Below are 20,098 nucleotides of genomic sequence, written 5' to 3'. Positions count from 1 at the left end.
TTACTGTTAAAGCATTTTTGCGAGCAACAAATATAAGGGAAACTTGTGTTCACATGGAGAGAAATGCACAGAAGAAATCAAAGGGAATTGTGAGATTATGTATTTTTTAATCACGTGCGAAGAAGGTGAAATTTGGAGGGATCCAAGTCAAAAAATCTGATGTGTCCCTCTATGCCCATATAATTCCACTTCCAATTTTAAGTGTCTTTTTGAATGAAGCATGCTTTTAACTTCAAGATATTTGGAATTGTACTTTTACTTACTCTTTTTAAATGTAAAAAATTATTTTAAACTTAAAAGTTAAAATAAATAAGAAAACCTAGTTTAAGATTAATTAAAACCTCTCTAACAAGTTTTGTAATTTTTGATGTTTAAAAGTTTTATTAAATTTAAAAAAAAATCTTTTTACTAAATTATAATTTTTTTACATTTTTAAAATTATTTTTAATACTTATCGTTAATTTTTCATTTTTTATAAACATTTTTACAATTAAATATAACATTAACAATTATCATTTTATATTACTTTAATAACTATGGATATTTTGATAATCTTTAATTTCTATCGATTAAATAAATTTTAGTTTTCTGTTACATCAATCAAATCTTACACTATTTTTTAAGAAACTTTACTTCCAAATTCACTCTCACTTATCTTCAAATTCACTTAAATAAATAATAAAAAAATTATCCTCAAATCCTTCTAAATCCATCTATTCTCCGCCAAGTGAACAAAACATAAATGTCATGATATTTTTACAATAAATCATGAAATCTCCTTTAAAGATTTACACATAAATGATGTCTTAAAATTTTATGTTTTTGGGTATGAAGACTTGTTTTTCCATTGATGGAAGTTATATATTGCAATGGAATATCCAAGTACAAGACAGTGATATGTTGCAGTTAAAAAGTTCAAAGTACTTCATGTTTCTGAAGCATCCTATTTAATAACCTTAAATATTAAAAGTTCAAGCCAAGTAATAATTTTTATGATGGTAAAGTAACACTTCTTTAAATTACATTCTGCAGTCTCGTTTTTATAATTCACTGGATGAAGTACACCAATTGAAACATTAAATGAACTTTCACACAATAACAAAAATTTATGTACCACTCTACATGCACATTCCAGAAACTGTCTTATGATAGAAAAATATAGATGGAATCTCACATTAATTATAAATAAAATAAAATTATAATATAGAAATAAAATGTAATATAGACCACTCACAAATCTTAGAAATATCTAATCTCACTCATAAAACTACTGCCAGTGGCATTCACCAATGCTAATATTTATTTATTTTTATGATATTAAGGTTATAGGGTGGAAAAAGTTAATCATTTACTCTTTAATGTATGATTTAATATAATACGTATTAAATACAATCATTTATATTTTTAATTCAAATTTATATTTATAAACTTAAAAGTTATTGTTCAATTGCTGATAATTACATCTTACTCTAAATTAATTAATATTAATGTACATTAATTATTAATCCATTACTTTATAATTTGTCTGTATTTGTATGATTATGGAAGAATAACCTTTTGTGTGTGTTTGGAATAACATTTGTAAAATTTATTTAGGTTAACCTTTATAAATTAACGCTTTTACGTTAAGTAATGCACTATAAGTAACTTATGTGTAAGTGGTATTATTTTTATGTATTTATTTTCTATAAAAAAAACTAAATCAAATTCATTCTCTAGAAATATTTAAAATTTTAATCAATCTAAAAGAAATGAAAAGGAAAAACTTAGACTTCTGAACTCAAGATATTCCATTATTCTCGACTGCACTCCCTCTTCTTATTTGTTTTAAGCTGAAAAAAGAAAAATCATAATATTTTTTTGGTTTAATCATTCACTAAATCCCTATTTTCGCATGGAATCTCAATTTCGTTCCTTTCTTTCTGAAAATATCAATTAGGTCCCAATTTTATGAAAATTGCAACAAATGGATCCTTTCCGTTAAATAGTGTCAAACGGCGTTACGGTGTGTTTGACGTGGCACGCTGTTGTGGACGTGTTATCTGACGTGGTTTAAGAGAGCAGGAGCAGTGGGGCACGTGGAAATTGAATATTTTATAAGTAAAAAGAAAAGAATTTTTCTTCTCCTCTTTCGCCATGATTCGAGCTCGTAAAGCAGGGAAGCTTCATTCCCTTTTCTCTTTGTCTCACGTTGAACCAAGAACTCAAGCAATGGGAGTTGCGGCGTGCACGGGAAAGTTCTTTCCCTTACTCTTATGGGTTCAAGGCTCGAATCAAAATAGGGAACTTCCCTCTCTTCTTCTCTGATTCCAGCGATTTCTCTTTGGGAGTGGAGATCAGGTTTGGTGGCTCAGGCGCGGTGTTTCCGCGACGTGTGGGTTCGCCATCAACCACAACTAACTACCAACCTAAAAAGTCCAATCACAAACACAATTCACATTAACATTATAAAAGGCCCAAATAGATAGAACCCTAACACGTTAGACTATGTTTGAATTAAGTTTAAAAAGTACTTCTGCCAATTCGAATGCACCAAATGAAGAAGAAATTGTTGTCTTCAGGTTAAAAATTGATCTAAAATTGCTGCAACAGGCGCTTCTCCTCCGCCTGCCACGCGTTCCGGTGCGACGCGAAGATCTCCACCACTCGAGCGTTCGCCTTCGAGTCCTCCTGCCGCCGCGACTTCATCTGGCGCAGCTCCTCCGCCGCCTCCACCGCCCGCAGCGACAACATGCACATCTTCCCCTGAAGCGTCGGTACCAAGTTGTTTGCCAGCGTGGCCAGAAACATGGAGAAGCTGAGCCCTAAATACGAACGCAACATCTTGTGATAGTCTTCTTCTTGCTGCTGTTGTTTCTCTTTAGCCATTGCGACGAGGGCTTGGGTCTTCCTCTTGGACTTCGTCTCTGTGAGCAGCCCCTGTTCGTACAGGAAAAGGAGAAGAAGCAGAGTAATGGCGTTGGTGGTTTTGGTTGTATGGACTTTTAGAACTCAGCAAAAGGGAAACAGTGCCTTTTTGTCCTTTCTTTCTCTTCATGTGCCTGCCTTTGTTTATGATGCTTATTTAACCATCATCAATTAAAAAAATTGTTGTCTTCAGATTTGCTATTGAAATGCATCAAACGAAGATAGAACTTGTTGCATCTAAAAACCTCTTTTGAGCTCTCCCAACTGATTCAAACACAAACTTAGATCTAGGTTTTAGAAAACAGTCATCTAGGCTGCGTAGGGCAGGGGCGGTGAGCTGGTAGGGGAGGGAGGAGGAGTGGAGGAGGGGAAGGAAGTCGGGGAGGATGTGGTGGATTAGGGCTTGGTTGTAGGAGGCGATGGCGGCGGCAAAGCCGGTGAAGAAGAGGACAAGGGGTACGAGGGAGAGGACGAATTTCCACGTGCCCACTGCTCCTGCTTGAATCAACCACGTCAGATAACACGTCCACAACAGCGTGCCACGTCAAACACACCGTAACGCCGTTTGACACTATTTAACGGAAATGATCCATTTATTGCAATTTTCATAAAATTGGGACCCAATTGATATTTTCAGAAAGAAAAGGACGAAATTGAGATTCCATGCGAAAATAGGGACTTAGGGAATGATTAAACCTATTTTTTTTTAATTTGAAAAAACTTTCGGGCACTAAGATTGCACTGTAAAAAAGTTAACAATAATTTTAAATTAATAAAACGGTAATCTATATTTAAAACTACAATTACAAAAACAAAATTTGAACAAAATATATACGAACATTCTTTTATATCACCTTACATGTATGAACTATTTAATAAATAATTTGATTAAACATATCTGTATTTCAATAGATAAAGCTTTCATCATTCAACCATAAACTAACATATAAAGACAGTGAGACGAAGAAAAAAGAGATTGATAAAGAGAAACAATTTATTATGATTTTTGGTGAAAGTGAAAAGTTTACCTTTCTGCAATTGTAACATCAAAATCATACAAGGATCCTCTCCCACTGGCAAACTTCTTCATTGTATTCAACGATGGAGCTTCCACTCTCTTCTCTTCCAAAACCTTATGCTTTTGTCTCTCATCACTTCCCTTCCTAATCCGAAGCACAATCTTCTTCAATTCTCCAACAGAGTCAACGGTTTTTGTTGAATCCTTCTGGGTCTGGGCCTTTTTCTGTTTCCGGGCCTTCCTCTTCTTCTTGCCTTGAACTTGGCCCATGCATGATACTTTGGGAGAAGTGGGCTCTTTCGTGCTAAAGCTCTCGCCTCGGCGCTTCCTTCGCGCTTCCCTGGGAATTATCGAAACCATTCGTGCCGGTGATCGACAAGGACTAGGAGTTGGGTTCTGAAACGCTACTACCAAAGTGGCAGGTTGTTTTGTCAGAAACTTCAGGAAACTTCTTCTCATCTGAAACAGTTTCTCCATGATGATATTCTACACAATATATGATATCAACCACGGGGTAACTATGATACAGAGAGGGATGATGCATGGTTATAAATCATTTAATCAGCCAAAAACAAAAGCAGGGGGCCATTGAAAAAGCACTATGGTTGACATTGATATGGTGTGGCGTGCTTTTGGAGAGGAAGAAAAGTTTTGTCGCAATACGCTGTCGTTGCCGGCACATTATAAAATTACACGAAGACATATAAAATTACACGAAGATTGGATTTGGTCGTGGTTTCACAGATTGGTGCGTCATTGTGACACTGACTTTTAGTATGATTATGATTATTTGTTGCTTCTTTTCTTGTTTTCTTGTCTTTTCAGAAGTCTGTATTGTTCAGTTCTGATGTATCGTAAAGAGTAAGCTAAGAACTGATTTTAGTGATTGGGGAAAGTGATGAGGTATCAATTACTCATCCTTTATCTGAAAGTTACTGCATTTTACGTATGATCACTTTACAATATTAGGGGATGTTTTCATTTGTCGTAATTGTTGTGAAGAGAAGGCATAAGAGTAATATCTGTGGAAAATATGTATTTGGAACAAGTATTTCCAGACCGTCTCAATAATAAAAGAAAATGTTTGAACCCCTGTCGCAATTAACTATTACTTAGCCGCTTTTCAACTTTTTAATGGCAAATAAACCATGTTTCAACATATTAAACATGAAAGACGAGTTTAAAAAATTCCATTATTCAAGGGATAAAAGAAAACGAGAAATCGTTGAATAAGAAAATGATGTGATATGGAGAATATGACAAACGTTTACCGCTTGAGCAAGCAGGTTCCTGTTGCAGAATCAATATTTTCCAACCCCTTTTTATTACAAATAATCACGCTCTAGATTTAATGAGGTTTATTCGAGATTACTAAGCAAATTAATTAGATGCATTCCATTGATATCAAGTTTACCAAAATTAAAAAATTATCTTGAAGATTACATTTCTAATTTTTACAAAATTACAAAAGAATATACTAAATAATATTAAATTGTTCAATTTACGTAATGAGAAAACATTTTCGTACCAGTAAAAGGTTTAAAAAAATATAAGAAAAGAAGTACAAACATTTTCATTTTTCATACCAAAATTGATGTAATTGCACCATACCCTTAAAATAACCTAAAGCCACAGCTGAATCCACGGCATATTTAAAGAGAAAAAAAAGCATTTAAGATAAACCCAAATGTATCATTATTTTAGAAGTAGATCAGAATATCCTTTGTTCAACATATACCATACATTTTTTACAAATAAATATTTTACAGTGATTTATATCATCCTCAACTTTTGGGGCATGGGTTGAATAAATGCATTAAGAGGATGAACAATCACAGTTCACAAGCCATTCCTCAAAGAATGTTCAAACTATTAAACCACAATTTGAATTCATAGTTCGACACTACGATGCACTGTTCAGAAGTTATTGTAAACAGCGTCTGATGATATAGAGGATTAATAAAATGCAAAGAAATAGACTTCGAGCATCTCGATGTCTGATCCCTGCAGAACTCAAAGTCCTCCTCTGTCCAGCCTCAAGTTGTCCTGAACATTTTACCGGACATAGGTACTTTTTCAATAAGGCTTACATTCAAACTTGGGAGAGAATGAGAATTTGTTTTCACATATGCACAATACTTCGATGAAAATGCCAAATGCACATCACTTCTTTACAACATCCCTAGTTGTCTGTCTATATAGTCTAAAATCTAAATCAGCTTTCCCCATTCCAAAATTAACAGCAATTGTTTCCTTAAATTTGGGGATTTCTAGAAATATGATCATTAAAAACCCTTCACACTTCCAATTATCGGACATCAATTGCAAATCTTCCTAAACACCTCGTTGCCAAATTCCCTTTTTCACAATTTTGAACCAAAAGGAGAGGAAATTGCAGAACCAAGAAATTTTTACAGTCTAAGCCTCTAGTTGTAGAATTTCAGAACTATTTATATCGAAGATTCTCCACCCAATAAGATAAAAAAAATAAGTCAATATATCCGCGCTTCAGCAAAGCTGTTAGTTTACCTCAGCGAGTGCCTCTATCATCCTTATCACTAGTTTGAGGAGTGTACTGGCTGGTTGATGATGGTGAGTAACCAGGTTGACTTGGTGAGTAACCCGTACTGGGACTGCAAATGATAAAACGGAAAAAGAACAAAAACAGACCGTGCTCAGGAATATGGCTTTCTTACAATTTATAAGTTAAAGAATTTTCAGCGTACAAACGCATACCTATATTGGGGTGAACTTGGGCTATAGTCTGGGCTCCCACTAGAATTAAATGGGCTAGAAAAAAGAAAGAATGAACAAGTCATACATAGGCCTCCAAAAGTCTATTATAACAGAATCTCCAATGCTGCCACTGTCCTTATCACGGACAAGAGATAAACTGTATAAACGCTTGACACGACAACAAATGAACTTAACTTACCTGCTGGGACTGTATGTTGGGCTTGATGGTGAATAAGACGGTGATGTCGGTGAATATGATGGGGACGTGGGGCTGGAAAATGATAAATTAGACATATGCTTGGAATGCAAAATTAAGTAAAAATAAATATGCAATCAAACCCAAGTTTTTGGCTAAAAAATCAAGGGAAACCAGTGTTTGAACTTTAAAGAAGTCCAGAGAATAACTCACCTGTAGCTTGGGGATGTGGGACTATATGGACTTGATGGAGACAATCTTGGACTGCTTGGAGAATATGCTAACGAAGGACTGTACTTTGCTGACTGGGGATTGTAACTAGGGGAAGTAGGACTATACGATGGGGATGTTGGGCTATATGAGGGTGACGTAGGGCTGTATCCAGGTGAAGTGGGGCTGTAAGCAGGGGATGCAGGGCTATATGATGGGGAGGTAGGGCTGTAAGAGGGTGAAGTGGGGCTGTATGAAGGTGAGGTAGGACTATAAGAGGGTGACGTAGGACTGTAGGAAGGTGAAGTGGGACTGTAAGCAGGTGAAGTGGGGCTATAGGCAGGTGAAGTGGGGCTGTATGCAGGTGAAGTCGGGCTGTAGCTGGGAGAAGTCGGGCTATAACTGGGTGATGTGGGACTGTAGCTGGGTGATGTGGGACTGTAGCTGGGTGATGTTGGGCTATAGCTGGGTGATGTGGGAGAGTAGGATGGACTGGTTGGCGAATAAGCCGGACTTGTAGGACTATATCCTGGAGAACTAGGGCTATATGTGGGAGAGGTCGGACTGTAACCTGGTGATGTGGGACTGTAGCCCGGAGATGTGGGACTGTACCCAGGTGATGTGGGGCTATACCCAGGCGATGATGGACTATAGCCTGGAGATGATGGACTGTACCCAGGAGAGGAGGTGGGAGAAAACGCCATCCCACCAACATAAGGTGAAAACTGAGCATCCGACGTAGGAGACAGACGCAAATTTGGACTCAACAAATAACTAGGAGACATCAAGCCTTCATGATATGGAGTTCCAGATATTGGAGAGCGAGCAGGAGTCATGCCAAAATCAAGACCATCCATATAACTAGGCAGTTGGAGCTCAATGGCATTCTTCAGCATCTCATCATTAAGATACAATGCACATTCACCTGTGCCAATGGGGGCAAGCTGACCTAGCATAATGTTTTCAGTGACACCCCTTAAGTAATCAGTCTCAGCATATACTGCAGCATCAAGCAGAATATCAACTGTCTCTTCAAATGAGCATCTCATCATTGGCCCAGTATCATTCCGGTTGATACCATGACGTGTAATGGCCATCAGATGCCCCCGATAAGTCATTGTATCACAAAGAATAGCCAAATGTCTGTAATTGACATAGGAACCATCAAACGAAATGACAACACGCAATTCATCCAAAAGAGCTCGCCGAACTGCCTCAATACCAAGAACTTCAATAACTTCTATTAAGTGGTTGCTTGTGGTTCTGGTCGCATCAACATCTTCATGGCACATCACAGCCAGAAGGTTGACACCTTCAGTATCAAGCATCCATTCCTCATTAGGCTTAAAACCTTCACTCTCATCAAACTTCTGGATTTTAGTATTCTTTATAAAAACTTTGTTGATGTCAGGGATACCACGTAAGGTCATTTCAGTCAGCATGTTGCTTTCTATTTTCTTTAAGAAAACATCATCTTCAGCAGATTCATCCTGAATCTCACCCTTGGGTGCTTCATCATTCATAATTCGGATACGAAGTATAAGTTTTTCAGCATTATCATCATTAAATATACAAGTCAAATCATCATCAAATTCAAGGTTAATCTTCTCTGCAATGTCAGCCATACTCAACTTCTTATCCACCATCATTTCACGATTCAGTTCTATGCGAAGCAACCAAGGTGAGATTTTTTCAAGGGCAACTTCTTCATCGGGCATTTCATAGTAGGACTTCACGAAATCAACATCCTCTTCAATTATTGTACTCATCGGATCCGGATCATACCACACCTCTGTAGCTTGAGTCACACTCCTTAGAGTGGTATATTCTAAAGCACACTGCACACTCTTGGCTCTCTCTTTAGTCTTACCAACATCAGCATTCAAGTACACAGACAGAGAAGGTGTTTTAATTCTCTTTGCCACATTAATGATTTCCCTTAACCTAGGAACACCAAGAGTAACATTCTTTGCACTGACACCAGCATAATGGAAAGTGTTAAGAGTCATCTGAGTAGCAGGCTCACCAATTGATTGGGCAGCTACACAACCAATCATTTCTCCAGAGGCTACGAGCGACTGCAAGAACCTTGATTCTATTTCTCCCACTACCCACTCAAATGCCTCACGAGAAAGCCTGTATTCCTCCAAGACCCTTTTACTTGCAAAAGTGCTGCGAAGAAGAATGTTAAACAGGAGAGTAGCATTCTTTTGAGCTTCTTGACTTAAAAGATCTTCACCAGGAACAACCTTAAGCCGCTCCTGCAGCTTATCAATGGCTTCCACAATTTCCATTGGGTGCATATCAGAAGGCCTTCGGAAATCAACCTTAAATGTCTTCTGAGCATTCCAGATAAGCCTCTTCAAGTTAACAGGTAGTGGGAGGGAACTGTCACCACTAGGGGCTATCTCAGTTGCAAGTTGATATCTATCAGCTTCAAGTTTCTGAACCTCAGCCTCAAACACATTACGAAATTCTCGGATGGTTTTTAAGTCTTCTACAGGTTCTTCAAGCATGTAGGTAGGCTTCCAGTTTTCATCATCAAATTCATACCTAAACACCCTATCAAATTCTGTCTTTTTCATTTTAAGGGAATCCAGCTTCTGTGTTTCAATCCAAACCGCATCCATACCATCTTCCCCATAGAGAAACTGTATGACGTCTCCCAAAGAATTTCTAACAGTCCCATCATATTTAACCATGATGTCCTCCATAGCCTTCACCAGTCGCCTCTGGATATACCCAGTTTCAGAGGTCTTCACGGCAGTATCAATAAGACCTTCCCTACCACCCATGGCATGAAAAAAGAACTCTTGAGGGGTCAATCCTCGCAGATATGAGTTCTCCACAAAGCCACGACTTTCAGGCCCATAATCATCTTTTGTGAAATGAGGCAATGTCCTATCTATGAACCCATATGGAATTCGTTTACCCTCAACGTTCTGTTGGCCCACACAAGCAGTCATTTGAGATATGTTGATAAAACTTCCTTTGGAACCAGCTGTCACCATTGCTTTCAGATTGTTGCTCTCAGATAAACTTTTTTGAGCACTATTTCCAGCATCATCACGAGCTCTGTTTAGTGTCTGAAATTATCACATATGGAAGTTTGTCATATTTACCCAAAAGAAAATTTTAATATTATAACTGTTAGATGTTAAGGATTTATTTTCTGTTAGTTGGGCTTAGCCCATTCTGTATTAAGGGCATTGGCCCTTATGTTTCACTATAAATAAAACTACCCTTAGTGTATTCAAAACACAAGGGGATATTTTCTCCTAATCCTCTCCATTTCTCACATGGTATCTAGAGCATAGGATTAGGTCCAGCCAACTCTAGTTTCCGGCACAACTCATCGCCGCCGCCGCGCCACTGTGGCTGCCGCTGTCGCCGCCTCCGCCGCCTCCGCCGCCGCCGGAGTTCCAGAATTGACCGACGACCACATCATCGGCATCGTCTCGCCCGGGCGACCACCGTGGTACAAATATCACAGCCAACGGACCAGTCACGCGCCTCCACGCGCCGCCGCCAGAATCGCCGGAGCCGCCGCTTCCCACCGCGCGTGACGGCGCGTCGCCGGAGAGTTCCGTCGCCGATCTGGACCGCCGTGATCGCCTCCTCGTCCTCTTTCTGGATCTGTGATCGTTGCGTCAATCGGAGCACTTTGGATTTTTAGGGTTTCTCCTTCTCCATGGCATCTTCCTCTTCTACGAACACTTATGTTGGTGGCTCTTCTTCTGATCCTTCAATATACACCAATTATGTGAATGTACACTTGTCTATTGACAAGTTAGATGGCACAAATCATGCAACATGGGCGTCTGACATCAAACTTTGGTTGAAGAGTCAAGGGTACTTAGATCACCTTACTCAAGATGTGACTACTGCTACAACGGATGACACTTCCCGCTGGATGAAAATTGATGCTCAGCTATGCATTGTCATAAAATCCACCATTCACTCCTCGTTGAAACAAATGTTTCGATCATATGAAACATGTTCAGAAGTTTGGGCACAGGCGAAGTTGTTGTACACAAATGACACTCAACGCCTGTATGGTGTTTGTCAGGACCTATTAACTGTTATTGGTCCACGCAATCATGGTCCCATGGCCGAATATTTGGGTAAAATTCATGCCCTTCTTCATGATTTTAATGATATATTACCTCCTGCTCCCACTCCTGCTGAAGAACTGGAACAACGATCAAAGTTCTTCATGTTGTTGGCTTTATACGGACTCTCTGATGATATCTCTCATGTCCGTGATCAGATTTTGGGTTCTCCTGTCATACCCAACTTTACTTCTACTTGTTCAGCTCTTCTGCGTATACCGAGCAAACCAGTCACTGAGACATCTCCTCATATTGATGACTCCTCAGTTATGGCTATCCAACGTAATGATCGAAGTCGGCCTCGCAGGCAAAATAAAGGACGTGTTACAAAATGTGACCACTGTGGCAAGTTAGGCCACAAAATTGATCAATGTTATGCACTTCATGGACGACCTCCTCGACCTGTAGCAATGGCCAATTCTGAACCATCTGGAGACCCTCCTACTTCATCTAATACCGTAGAAAAACCTGCAATCTTTAACGAATTTCTCAGATGGTATGAGGATCGTCAGCACTCTAGTTCCACTACATCTGCATCTGTTGCACGTACAGGTACACCTTTTGTTGGTCTGACTCACTTTCACTCCCTCGGATCTTGGGTCCTTGACTCAGGCGCCACCGATCATATCACTGGTAACAAGTCCTTATTTTCTTCTTTGTCATGTCCGGATAACTTACCCTCGGTAACAATGGCTGATGGGTCTAGAGTCTCATCTCATGGTGTTGGTACTGTTGATATTTTTTCGTCCATATCCATTGATCATGTACTTTATGTTCCCGGGTCTCCTTTCAACTTATTGTCCATAAGTCGTCTAACTCGTACCCTTAATTGTGTTATCTCATTTACTAAAGATTCTGTTTGGTTGCAGGACCGGAGTTCGAAACACATGATTGGCACAGGATGTGAGTCTCATGGCCTATACCATCTCCGCCCTTCTCCACATGTTGGCGTAATCATGGAGTCACCATCCCTTCTTCATGCTCAGTTAGGTCATCCTAGTCTTGCCAAACTACAACAACTTGTCCCGAGATTGTCACAATTATCAAGTTTGTCGTGTGAGTCTTGTCAGTTAGGAAAGCATACTCGTAGTTCCTTTCCTCGTAGTGTCTCACAACGGGCATCGTCCCCTTTTTCATTGGTTCATTCTGACATTTGGGGACCTAGTCGTGTTAAGTCCAATTTAGGTTTTCAGTATTTTGTTACTTTTATTGATGACTACTCAAGATGTACTTGGTTGTTTTTAATGAAGAATCGTTCTGAGTTGTTTCCTATTTTCCAATCATTTTTCAATGAAATAAAAACACAGTTTGGGGTTTCTATTCGAACTCTACGTAGTGATAATGGTCGTGAATACCTTTCTCAATCGTTTACACATTTTATGGCTTCTCATGGCATTCTTCACCAAACCTCATGTGCTTATACCCCTCAACAAAATGGGGTGGTTGAGCGCAAGAATAGACACCTTATTGAGACAACTCGTACTCTTCTAATTCATGGTCAAGTACCCTCACGTTTTTGGGGTGACGCCGTTCTCACGGCATGTTATCTTATAAACCGCATGCCATCTTCCGTCTTAGATAACAAAATCCCTCATTCTATCTTGTTTCCTCAAGATCCTCTACATCCTTTACCTCTTAGAGTTTTTGGGTCTACTTGTTTTGTTCATGATTTTAGTCCTGGTCTTGATAAGTTATCTCCTAGGTCTCACAAATGTGTCTTCTTAGGATTTCCACGGTCACAAAAGGGCTATAAGTGTTTTTCCCCTTCCCTCAATCGTCATTTTATCTCTGCTGATGTTACTTTTGATGAATCTTCTTTCTACTTTTCACATCTATCTTCGAGTTTTGAACCTCCACCTGTTACTGTTGATATTCCTATTTTCTGTGATTCTCCTAGTGATGCTCCACCCATTTTGTCTCCTCCTTCTTTGGACTCTCATTCACCACAGGATCGTCCTTCACCACCACCCCTTCAGGTGTATAGTCGTCGCAATCGTCTCCCTCATGACTCACTTCCAGTGCCGGTTCCTGTGTCTCCTCCGGCTCCAGCAAATGAGTCTGACCTGCCCATTGCCCTTCGTAAAGGTATACGCTCTACCCGTAACACTTCTCCCCATTATACTGTTCTTAGTTACCACAGATTGTCACCATCTTTTTATACATGTCTCTCATCCATTTCTTCTGTGTCCATTCCCCACTCTGTGGGTGACGCCTTAACTCATCCTGGCTGGCGTCAAGCTATGCTGGATGAATTAAGTGCTTTACAGAAAAGTGGAACTTGGGAGCTTGTCCAATTACCATCTGGAAAGTCTGTTGTTGGTTGCAGGTGGGTGTATGCTATCAAGGTTGGTCCTGATGGCACTATTGATCGTCTCAAAGCTCGATTGGTTGCCAAAGGCTACACACAGATTTTTGGTTTGGATTATGGTGATACCTTTTCTCCAGTGGCAAAAATGACCTCTGTTCGCCTATTCATTGCCATGGCCGCTCTTCGCCAATGGCCTCTTCACCAACTTGATGTCAAAAATGCTTTCCTTAATGGTGATTTGCATGAAGAAATTTATATGGAGCAACCGCCTGGCTTTGTTGCTCAGGGGGAGTCATCTGGATTGGTATGTCGTCTTCGCAAATCCTTATATGGCTTAAAACAATCTCCTCGGGCCTGGTTTGGTAAATTTAGCTGTGTTGTTCAACAATTTGGTATGTCTCGCAGTGAAGCGGATCATTCAGTGTTCTATCGCCACTCAAATGCTGGATGTATCTACTTAATAGTGTATGTCGATGATATTGTTCTCACAGGAAGTGACTATCTTGGCATCTCTAAGATGAAACAACACCTTTGCCATCATTTTCAAACCAAAGATCTTGGCAAACTCCGGTATTTTTTGGGTATTGAAGTAGCACAATCCAACACCGGTATTGTCATATCTCAGAGGAAGTATGCGTTAGACATCTTGGAGGAAACAGGGTTAATGAACTCTAAATCTGTTGAGACACCTATGGATCCTAACATCAAACTCCTACCAAATCAGGGGGAGCCTTTCTCAGATCCTGAACGGTACAGAAGACTAGTTGGCAAATTAAACTATCTTACTGTTACACGTCCTGACATTTCCTTCGCAGTTAGCGTTGTGAGTCAATTCCTAAACTCCCCATGTGAAGACCATTGGGATGCGGTTGTTCGCATACTGAAGTATATTAAAGGATCACCTGGAAAAGGTTTGCTATATGGTCCTAACAACGATACAAAAATCGTTTGTTATTCAGATGCTGACTGGGCTGGTTCCCCGTCTGATAGGAGATCTACTTCTGGATATTGTGTCTCTGTTGGTGGCAACCTAATATCATGGAAAAGTAAGAAGCAAAGTGTTGTGGCAAGGTCCAGCGCAGAAGCAGAATATAGAGCTATGGCATCAGCTACTTGCGAGCTTGTGTGGCTTAAACAATTACTCAGTGAATTGAAATTTGGAGATGTCACTCAAATGACACTTATATGTGATAATCAAGCTGCTCTCCATATCAGCTCTAACCCTGTCTTTCATGAGAGAACCAAGCACATTGAAGTTGATTGTCACTTTATTCGAGAAAAGATCATATCCGGAGACATCAAGACTGAGTTTGTTAACTCAAGCAACCAGTTGGCAGACATATTCACTAAGTCCTTACGAGGACCTAGAATTGATTATCTTTGTAACAAGCTTGGAACATATGATTTATATACTCCAGCTTGAGGGGGAGTGTTAGATGTTAAGGATTTATTTTCTGTTAGTTGGGCTTAGCCCATTCTGTATTAAGGGCATTGGCCCTTATGTTTCACTATAAATAAAACTACCCTTAGTGTATTCAAAACACAAGGGGATATTTTCTCCTAATCCTCTCCATTTCTCACAATAACAATGTAAAAAACATTCCAAATTAAACCTGATTCACTCTGTTTTCAAATGAATCCATCATTGTCCGACCAGGCTCAGCCTCCAACTTTTTCTCTTGGGCATCCCTGATAAGTTGTTTCACTTTCTCCTTAGCTGCTGATATAGTCTGGTTTATGGTTTCCATAGTGGAAGCATCAGCAATTGTATCACCAATTCCAATGCTAAAAGCATGCTGCAAAAGCCAGTAGTTTACAAGCCACTGAGTATGCCCAAGAAATTTCCGAGCTGCATCAGGGCCAACCTCTTCCCTGTATTAAATTAGACATTCAGTGATGTAAACATAGAAAAAAGGAATCGATTGAAGTAGTTTCCAGGACAACAAAGTCACTTAAGAGTTGGAGTTTAGATCAATAGAAACAACCCCTCTCCTGAGCCTGTAGAGGTAGATTGATTATTACATAAACCAATTCATCTATTAAGCAATGTTATCAAATACCAAAAGTGGCATCTGGCTGAGCCAAAAACCCGCCTTATAAATATCACACATGTGTGGTGGCCGGAATTGTGGCCGATAAGTTATACACACTAATAAAACAATAAAACGACAAATTTATTAAAAATAGCATAATGACAATATAAAACTATAACGATAAGCTGCATACCAAATCACGTGAATGAGACTTCCAGTAGATGTTCCAAGTGTCTTTTTGCAAAGTGTTCCAGTAAGTAGTTCACCTTTCTCAATTCTGACCATGGTATCCCCAGGGGTTATGGATCCCCTTTCATTCTCACTGTGCCAACTAGAATACCTAATTAGATTTATAGGCTTAGGAATGATGAGATTGAAAACTTGTTTCCCTGTCCATAATGGTTCTGGCTTCAATATTGCAGGAGTAGGAACTTTCCCATCAAAATCTTCCCACCACATCAATATGTTCATAAAAACATCCTAGTTAAGAAAAAGAAGGAAAGTTCTGATAAGATTATAAATAAAGTCTGTACAATAACCATGCAGCTTAAATAAACTGCAACAGCAGAAAAATTCACTTTGTCTAACCTTTGGGATAAAAGTATCTCTCTTAGTGATTTTTCTGCATCCTAAAAGTGAATCTTGGACAATTCCCATCACTGGCCTGTTTGACTGTGGTGACACAATGCATTTCGGCACCATCATAAGCTCCAACACCTCAGCTCTGGTTTCAAAAGACTGAGGAACATGCATATTCATTTCATCCCCATCAAAATCAGCATTATATGGTGAAGTTACAGACAAGTTAAGTCGGAATGTAGAATATGGCATGATTTTGATTCTATGCCCCATGATGGACATTTTATGAAGACTAGGCTGACGATTGAAGAGAACAAAGTCTCCATCATTCAAATGACGCTCAACCTAAAACCACAACATCAAAAGCTATTAGAAGGCACTGAGAGAAAACCAAAATGAACAATATCGTCATTGTTTAAAAGCGGTACCTTGTAGCCAAGCTCCAAATGGTGATCACTACTTTTCTTTAAATATCTGAGATCGAGCCTTTGTCCATCATCTCGAATGATGTACTTGGCACCAGTTTTTCCAGGTGGAGGATGGGGTCCATACTCGACAAGTTCCTTCAACCTGATTTTTTTTATTTCAAATATTTTCTGTTAAAAATGGAAGAGAATGCAACAAATGGCAACAGGAAATGCATACCAAAACACAACCTTTCAATGTTGTATGGAGTCACGGTCTCAGGGTATGTTAGATTCAAAGCAATACTCCATGGCACTCCCAATTGATCAATGTTGATTGTTGGATCAGGTGTAATGACTGTTCGAGCTGAAAAATCAACTCTTTTACCCATCAAGTTACCTCTAATCCGTCCTTCTTTTGCCTTCAGCCTGCTACATATTGATTTGATAGGCCTTCCGGATCTTTGAGTAGCCTGCAAAAATAAATAGCAACTAATCAATACTTCATCAAAAATTAAAAAGCTGATGAAGATTACAGGAAGTATATATCCATAGTAAATGTTCAATTCCTATAATACCCTTGGCAGTCCAGGCAACTCATTATCAAAATATGTTGCAATGTGGAACTGCAATAATTGAGCAAACTCAGAAATAATATGTGCAGGAGATCCGTTCCTCTCCTGTCTCTTAAGATTCTCATTGTGCCTGATGATCATAGCCAGCTGATGAGTTAAATCATCCTACAAATAAGGAAGACCAAAAAAAGTCAGCAAGTAACAAGGATTAAAAGTTTTACCCCAAATGATATCAGTCAAAATGACCAGAGAAAATTATAATTAACAACATACACTTGCAAAAATTGCAACAACCAAGAAAGCATAAAAAACTTGCCTCACTCCTAGAGGATGTGTCCATCATCACAGAAGGTCTCACAGGTGGAGGAGGAATTGGAAGAACTTGTAAAATCATCCAGTCAGGACGGGCATACTTAGGGTTCAAGCCCAACAACTGACAGTCCTCGTCGCTTATCCTTTTCAGAACACCAAGAACCTTCAACAGATATAACAAGTCACCAACTACATCAATTCCTGCAAGAGTGATCGTAAAAGTGCTCATGCTAAATATCCAGAATTACGAAAAATTACCCTTTCTGCAGAAAGGGTTTGTTTCCTCTCTACAGGTTCAGGAAGCTGTTCTTGGTCATCACTTTTTTTCCTTTGAGCTTTGTACTCTGCAATCATTTTCATCCCCTCAATCGTGATCTTTGGTTGCTGAGCACCACAGCCACCGCGACTCTTTTTAACTGGTTCATCCGTATCTTGTCCAGGAATATCAATTTCATCTCCCCCTTCACACTTGCCTTTGTTTTTGCAAGCATCCAGAATCTTTTTCAGCCTGTTCTTGGGATTCCTGATCCTCAAAGCTAGCTTAAATTTGTGATCATTCTGCATAAAAGGCAATCAACTTAAAAAAATAAAAAACATTTAATTTCATTCTACTACACTTACAAAATAGAAGATTAAACAATAACTGGAACAACAAATTCCCCTCTCCTACTAAACAGACAAAAACTCCAATTGACCACAATTCACAACCAATGGAACTCAGATTCCTCTATTTTCTCATTTCCCACAACCTAAATAGCTAAGTCAATATTATGCAAAGTCCACTTGCAAAAATACCTCGTCAGCTAGAATTTTAGAGCAGTTGAAGCAAACACAACGCATTATAGTCAACACTGTCTTTAAAAACCCAATGTGAAACATTGGCTTAGCAAGCTCCAAGTGTCCAAAGTGGCCAGGACATTCAGCCATACTAGCCGTGCAAGTCTCACACTTGAGCTTTCTGTCAATAGTTCCAAGTCGAGGGTCACTCAATCCTCCAACTTTCGGCTTCCCTCTCTCCGTCGTCTCACCGTGCTCAATTTGCACCACAGACATTTGTCTCTGAAAGACACACATAAACCAATCATCAACTTCATAGAACCACAAAACTGGAAAGAAACACTCGAATCCATTTACATTCATTCGAGAAATTTCGAAACAAAGTGAAAGAATTAGATAGTAGCTTAGGGTTTATTACGATCTCATCGGGACTGAGTATTCCGAACTGAACCATCCGGACTTTGGCGACCTCCGCCGGAGAGAACGGAAATCGAATATCCATGTCAAGGATTAGAGGAAAGAATTTCTGCTCGCTGCAAAGATTAACGCAAGAGCTCTCGGAGTTAGAGGAGTAGATTTCTGCTCGCTGCAGAGGATTTTTGCTCTTTGCGTAGGGTTTCTGCAAACCCTAGTCTCTATTTTTCAATCGCAGAATGAAGTAAGAGATTATGGATTGGTTTGTTCATTTCTTCAGAAGTATTAGGGGCAGCGCAAGCCCTAGAACTTAAAACAAAGTGAGAGATTATGTATCAATTTGTTCATTGGTTTTCTTAAATACCAGGAAAAACACAGGTAACTATGCCCCTTTCCGCTTTTGCTTTACCATAAAAATAAAAAATTATTTATCATAATAATTATTAAAAAATATTGTTAAAATTTATATTAAAATTATAAAAAGTGAATACATGTAAAAAGTTATAAATGTAAAAAATTGTTGTGAATTGTTATATTTTTATTCATGGTGAAATTAATTATATTTAAAAGGATAAACAATAATATATATTTAAAAAATAATATAAAAATATAAAATTGTAAGATGATATGATATGTATATTAAAAAACTATTATTTATTAATAATATTGATCAGTGATCACCAAGTCCTAAGCTTTATATTTTAATCTTGAAACAAAGTAAACAATCACATACCCAATTAATCATGTGGTCTAATAATTTGTGTATTTACTTATTTTTTAAAATATTGGTAGATAAAGGAAACTTCTATATTTTTTAATAAATAAAATAGTTATAATAGCTACCTAAAAATGATCAATAATTGTTAGTGTTTTGTATTATTAAAAAATATAAGCAATTTGTAGTGTATTATGTTAACGAAGGGTGTACAATCACTTATGATTTATATATATATATATATATACCCTCGTTTTTTTTGTTTGAAATGATAGAAGTTTCCACCTCTTTTAAACATTCTTGGTCCAACCCAATAATCGCAGTTTCCTGGAACGTTAAACTAGACACAAAAAGATAATTAGCACAGCTAAAGTTCCAATAAGAGGCAAAATTGCATTGATAGACCAGGTATGTCATTTCTGAATTACAATAAATATATATATATATATATATATATATATATATATATATATATATATATTTTAATTATATTGAAAACAAAAACCATGATAGTCATTTTTTTCCTTTTCTTTTTCATGCACCTTAACTAATTTCTTTACTAGCCACAACTCCCATCTATGTTTTTTAGAACAATCAAGGCATCATCAAAAGCAAATAACTATTTCATCAAAAGACTAATACTCATTTAAAAAATTTATACTTCTTAATAAATATTTTTCATACAGAGAATAGATCAAACAAATAACCATCTGTTTCACAACCAAAGTTATATAACCTGCTTAAAAAATAACTTTTCCACAAACTTTTATAAGAAAACATGAAAAATAAATTTAATTTTCTC

At 38.2% G+C, this 20,098-nt stretch overlaps 2 protein-coding genes across 4 annotated transcripts; both read right to left on the bottom strand.

Annotated features, from left to right (window-relative positions):
- Positions 1-1,768: 1,768 nt before the first annotated feature.
- On the bottom strand, positions 1,769-5,001 carry LOC108321278 (uncharacterized protein At1g76070-like). Of its 2 annotated transcripts, none has more exons than XM_052869585.1 (2): positions 3,936-5,001; positions 1,769-1,832 (listed from the first exon to the last, which is right to left on the bottom strand). In XM_052869585.1, exons 1-2 carry the CDS (start codon positions 4,400-4,402, stop codon positions 1,781-1,783), a joined length of 519 nt encoding a protein of 172 aa, XP_052725545.1. In that variant the 5' UTR covers positions 4,403-5,001; the 3' UTR covers positions 1,769-1,780. The 2 variants fall into 2 exon arrangements, with proteins under 2 accessions (XP_052725545.1, XP_017408466.2); XM_017552977.2 differs by lacking the exon at positions 1,769-1,832 and adding an exon at positions 3,198-3,402.
- A 595-nt stretch (positions 5,002-5,596) lies between these two features.
- Positions 5,597-18,918, bottom strand: LOC108321285 (DNA-directed RNA polymerase II subunit RPB1). Of its 2 annotated transcripts, XM_017552990.2 has the most exons (15): positions 18,586-18,918; positions 18,186-18,449; positions 17,649-17,948; positions 17,395-17,553; positions 17,082-17,243; positions 16,756-16,976; positions 16,528-16,669; positions 16,109-16,444; positions 15,714-16,000; positions 15,101-15,359; positions 7,071-10,153; positions 6,861-6,932; positions 6,662-6,715; positions 6,455-6,558; positions 5,597-5,971 (listed from the first exon to the last, which is right to left on the bottom strand). In XM_017552990.2, exons 1-14 carry the CDS (start codon positions 18,667-18,669, stop codon positions 6,456-6,458), a joined length of 5,526 nt encoding a protein of 1,841 aa, XP_017408479.1. In that variant the 5' UTR covers positions 18,670-18,918; the 3' UTR covers positions 5,597-5,971; position 6,455. The 2 variants fall into 2 exon arrangements, with proteins under 2 accessions (XP_017408479.1, XP_017408478.1); XM_017552989.2 differs by having other exon boundaries at positions 5,597-6,558.
- Positions 18,919-20,098: the final 1,180 nt, after the last annotated feature.

This window comes from Vigna angularis, chromosome 10, assembly GCF_016808095.1.
Source record: "Vigna angularis cultivar LongXiaoDou No.4 chromosome 10, ASM1680809v1, whole genome shotgun sequence".
Taxonomy (NCBI): domain Eukaryota; kingdom Viridiplantae; phylum Streptophyta; class Magnoliopsida; order Fabales; family Fabaceae; genus Vigna; species Vigna angularis.
Note: the sequence above shows the minus strand (reverse complement) of the source record. Positions and strands in the feature narration are given on the sequence as shown.

Coding starts and splice junctions, on each gene's coding strand:
- LOC108321278 (XM_017552977.2), bottom strand. CDS start 4,402: ATGGAGAAACTGTTTCAGATGAGAAGAAGTTTCCTGAAGTTTCTGACA. Junction 3,403..3,935: donor GATGTTACAATTGCAGAAAG/GTAAACTTTTCA, acceptor TGATTCAAGCAG/GAGCAGTGGGCACGTGGAAA.
- LOC108321285 (XM_017552989.2), bottom strand. CDS start 18,669: ATGGATATTCGATTTCCGTTCTCTCCGGCGGAGGTCGCCAAAGTCCGG. Junction 16,977..17,081: donor AGTTGCCTGGACTGCCAAGG/GTATTATAGGAA, acceptor TTATTTTTGCAG/GCTACTCAAAGATCCGGAAG. Junction 16,445..16,527: donor ATTTGGAGCTTGGCTACAAG/GTACCGCTTTTA, acceptor TTGTGGTTTTAG/GTTGAGCGTCATTTGAATGA.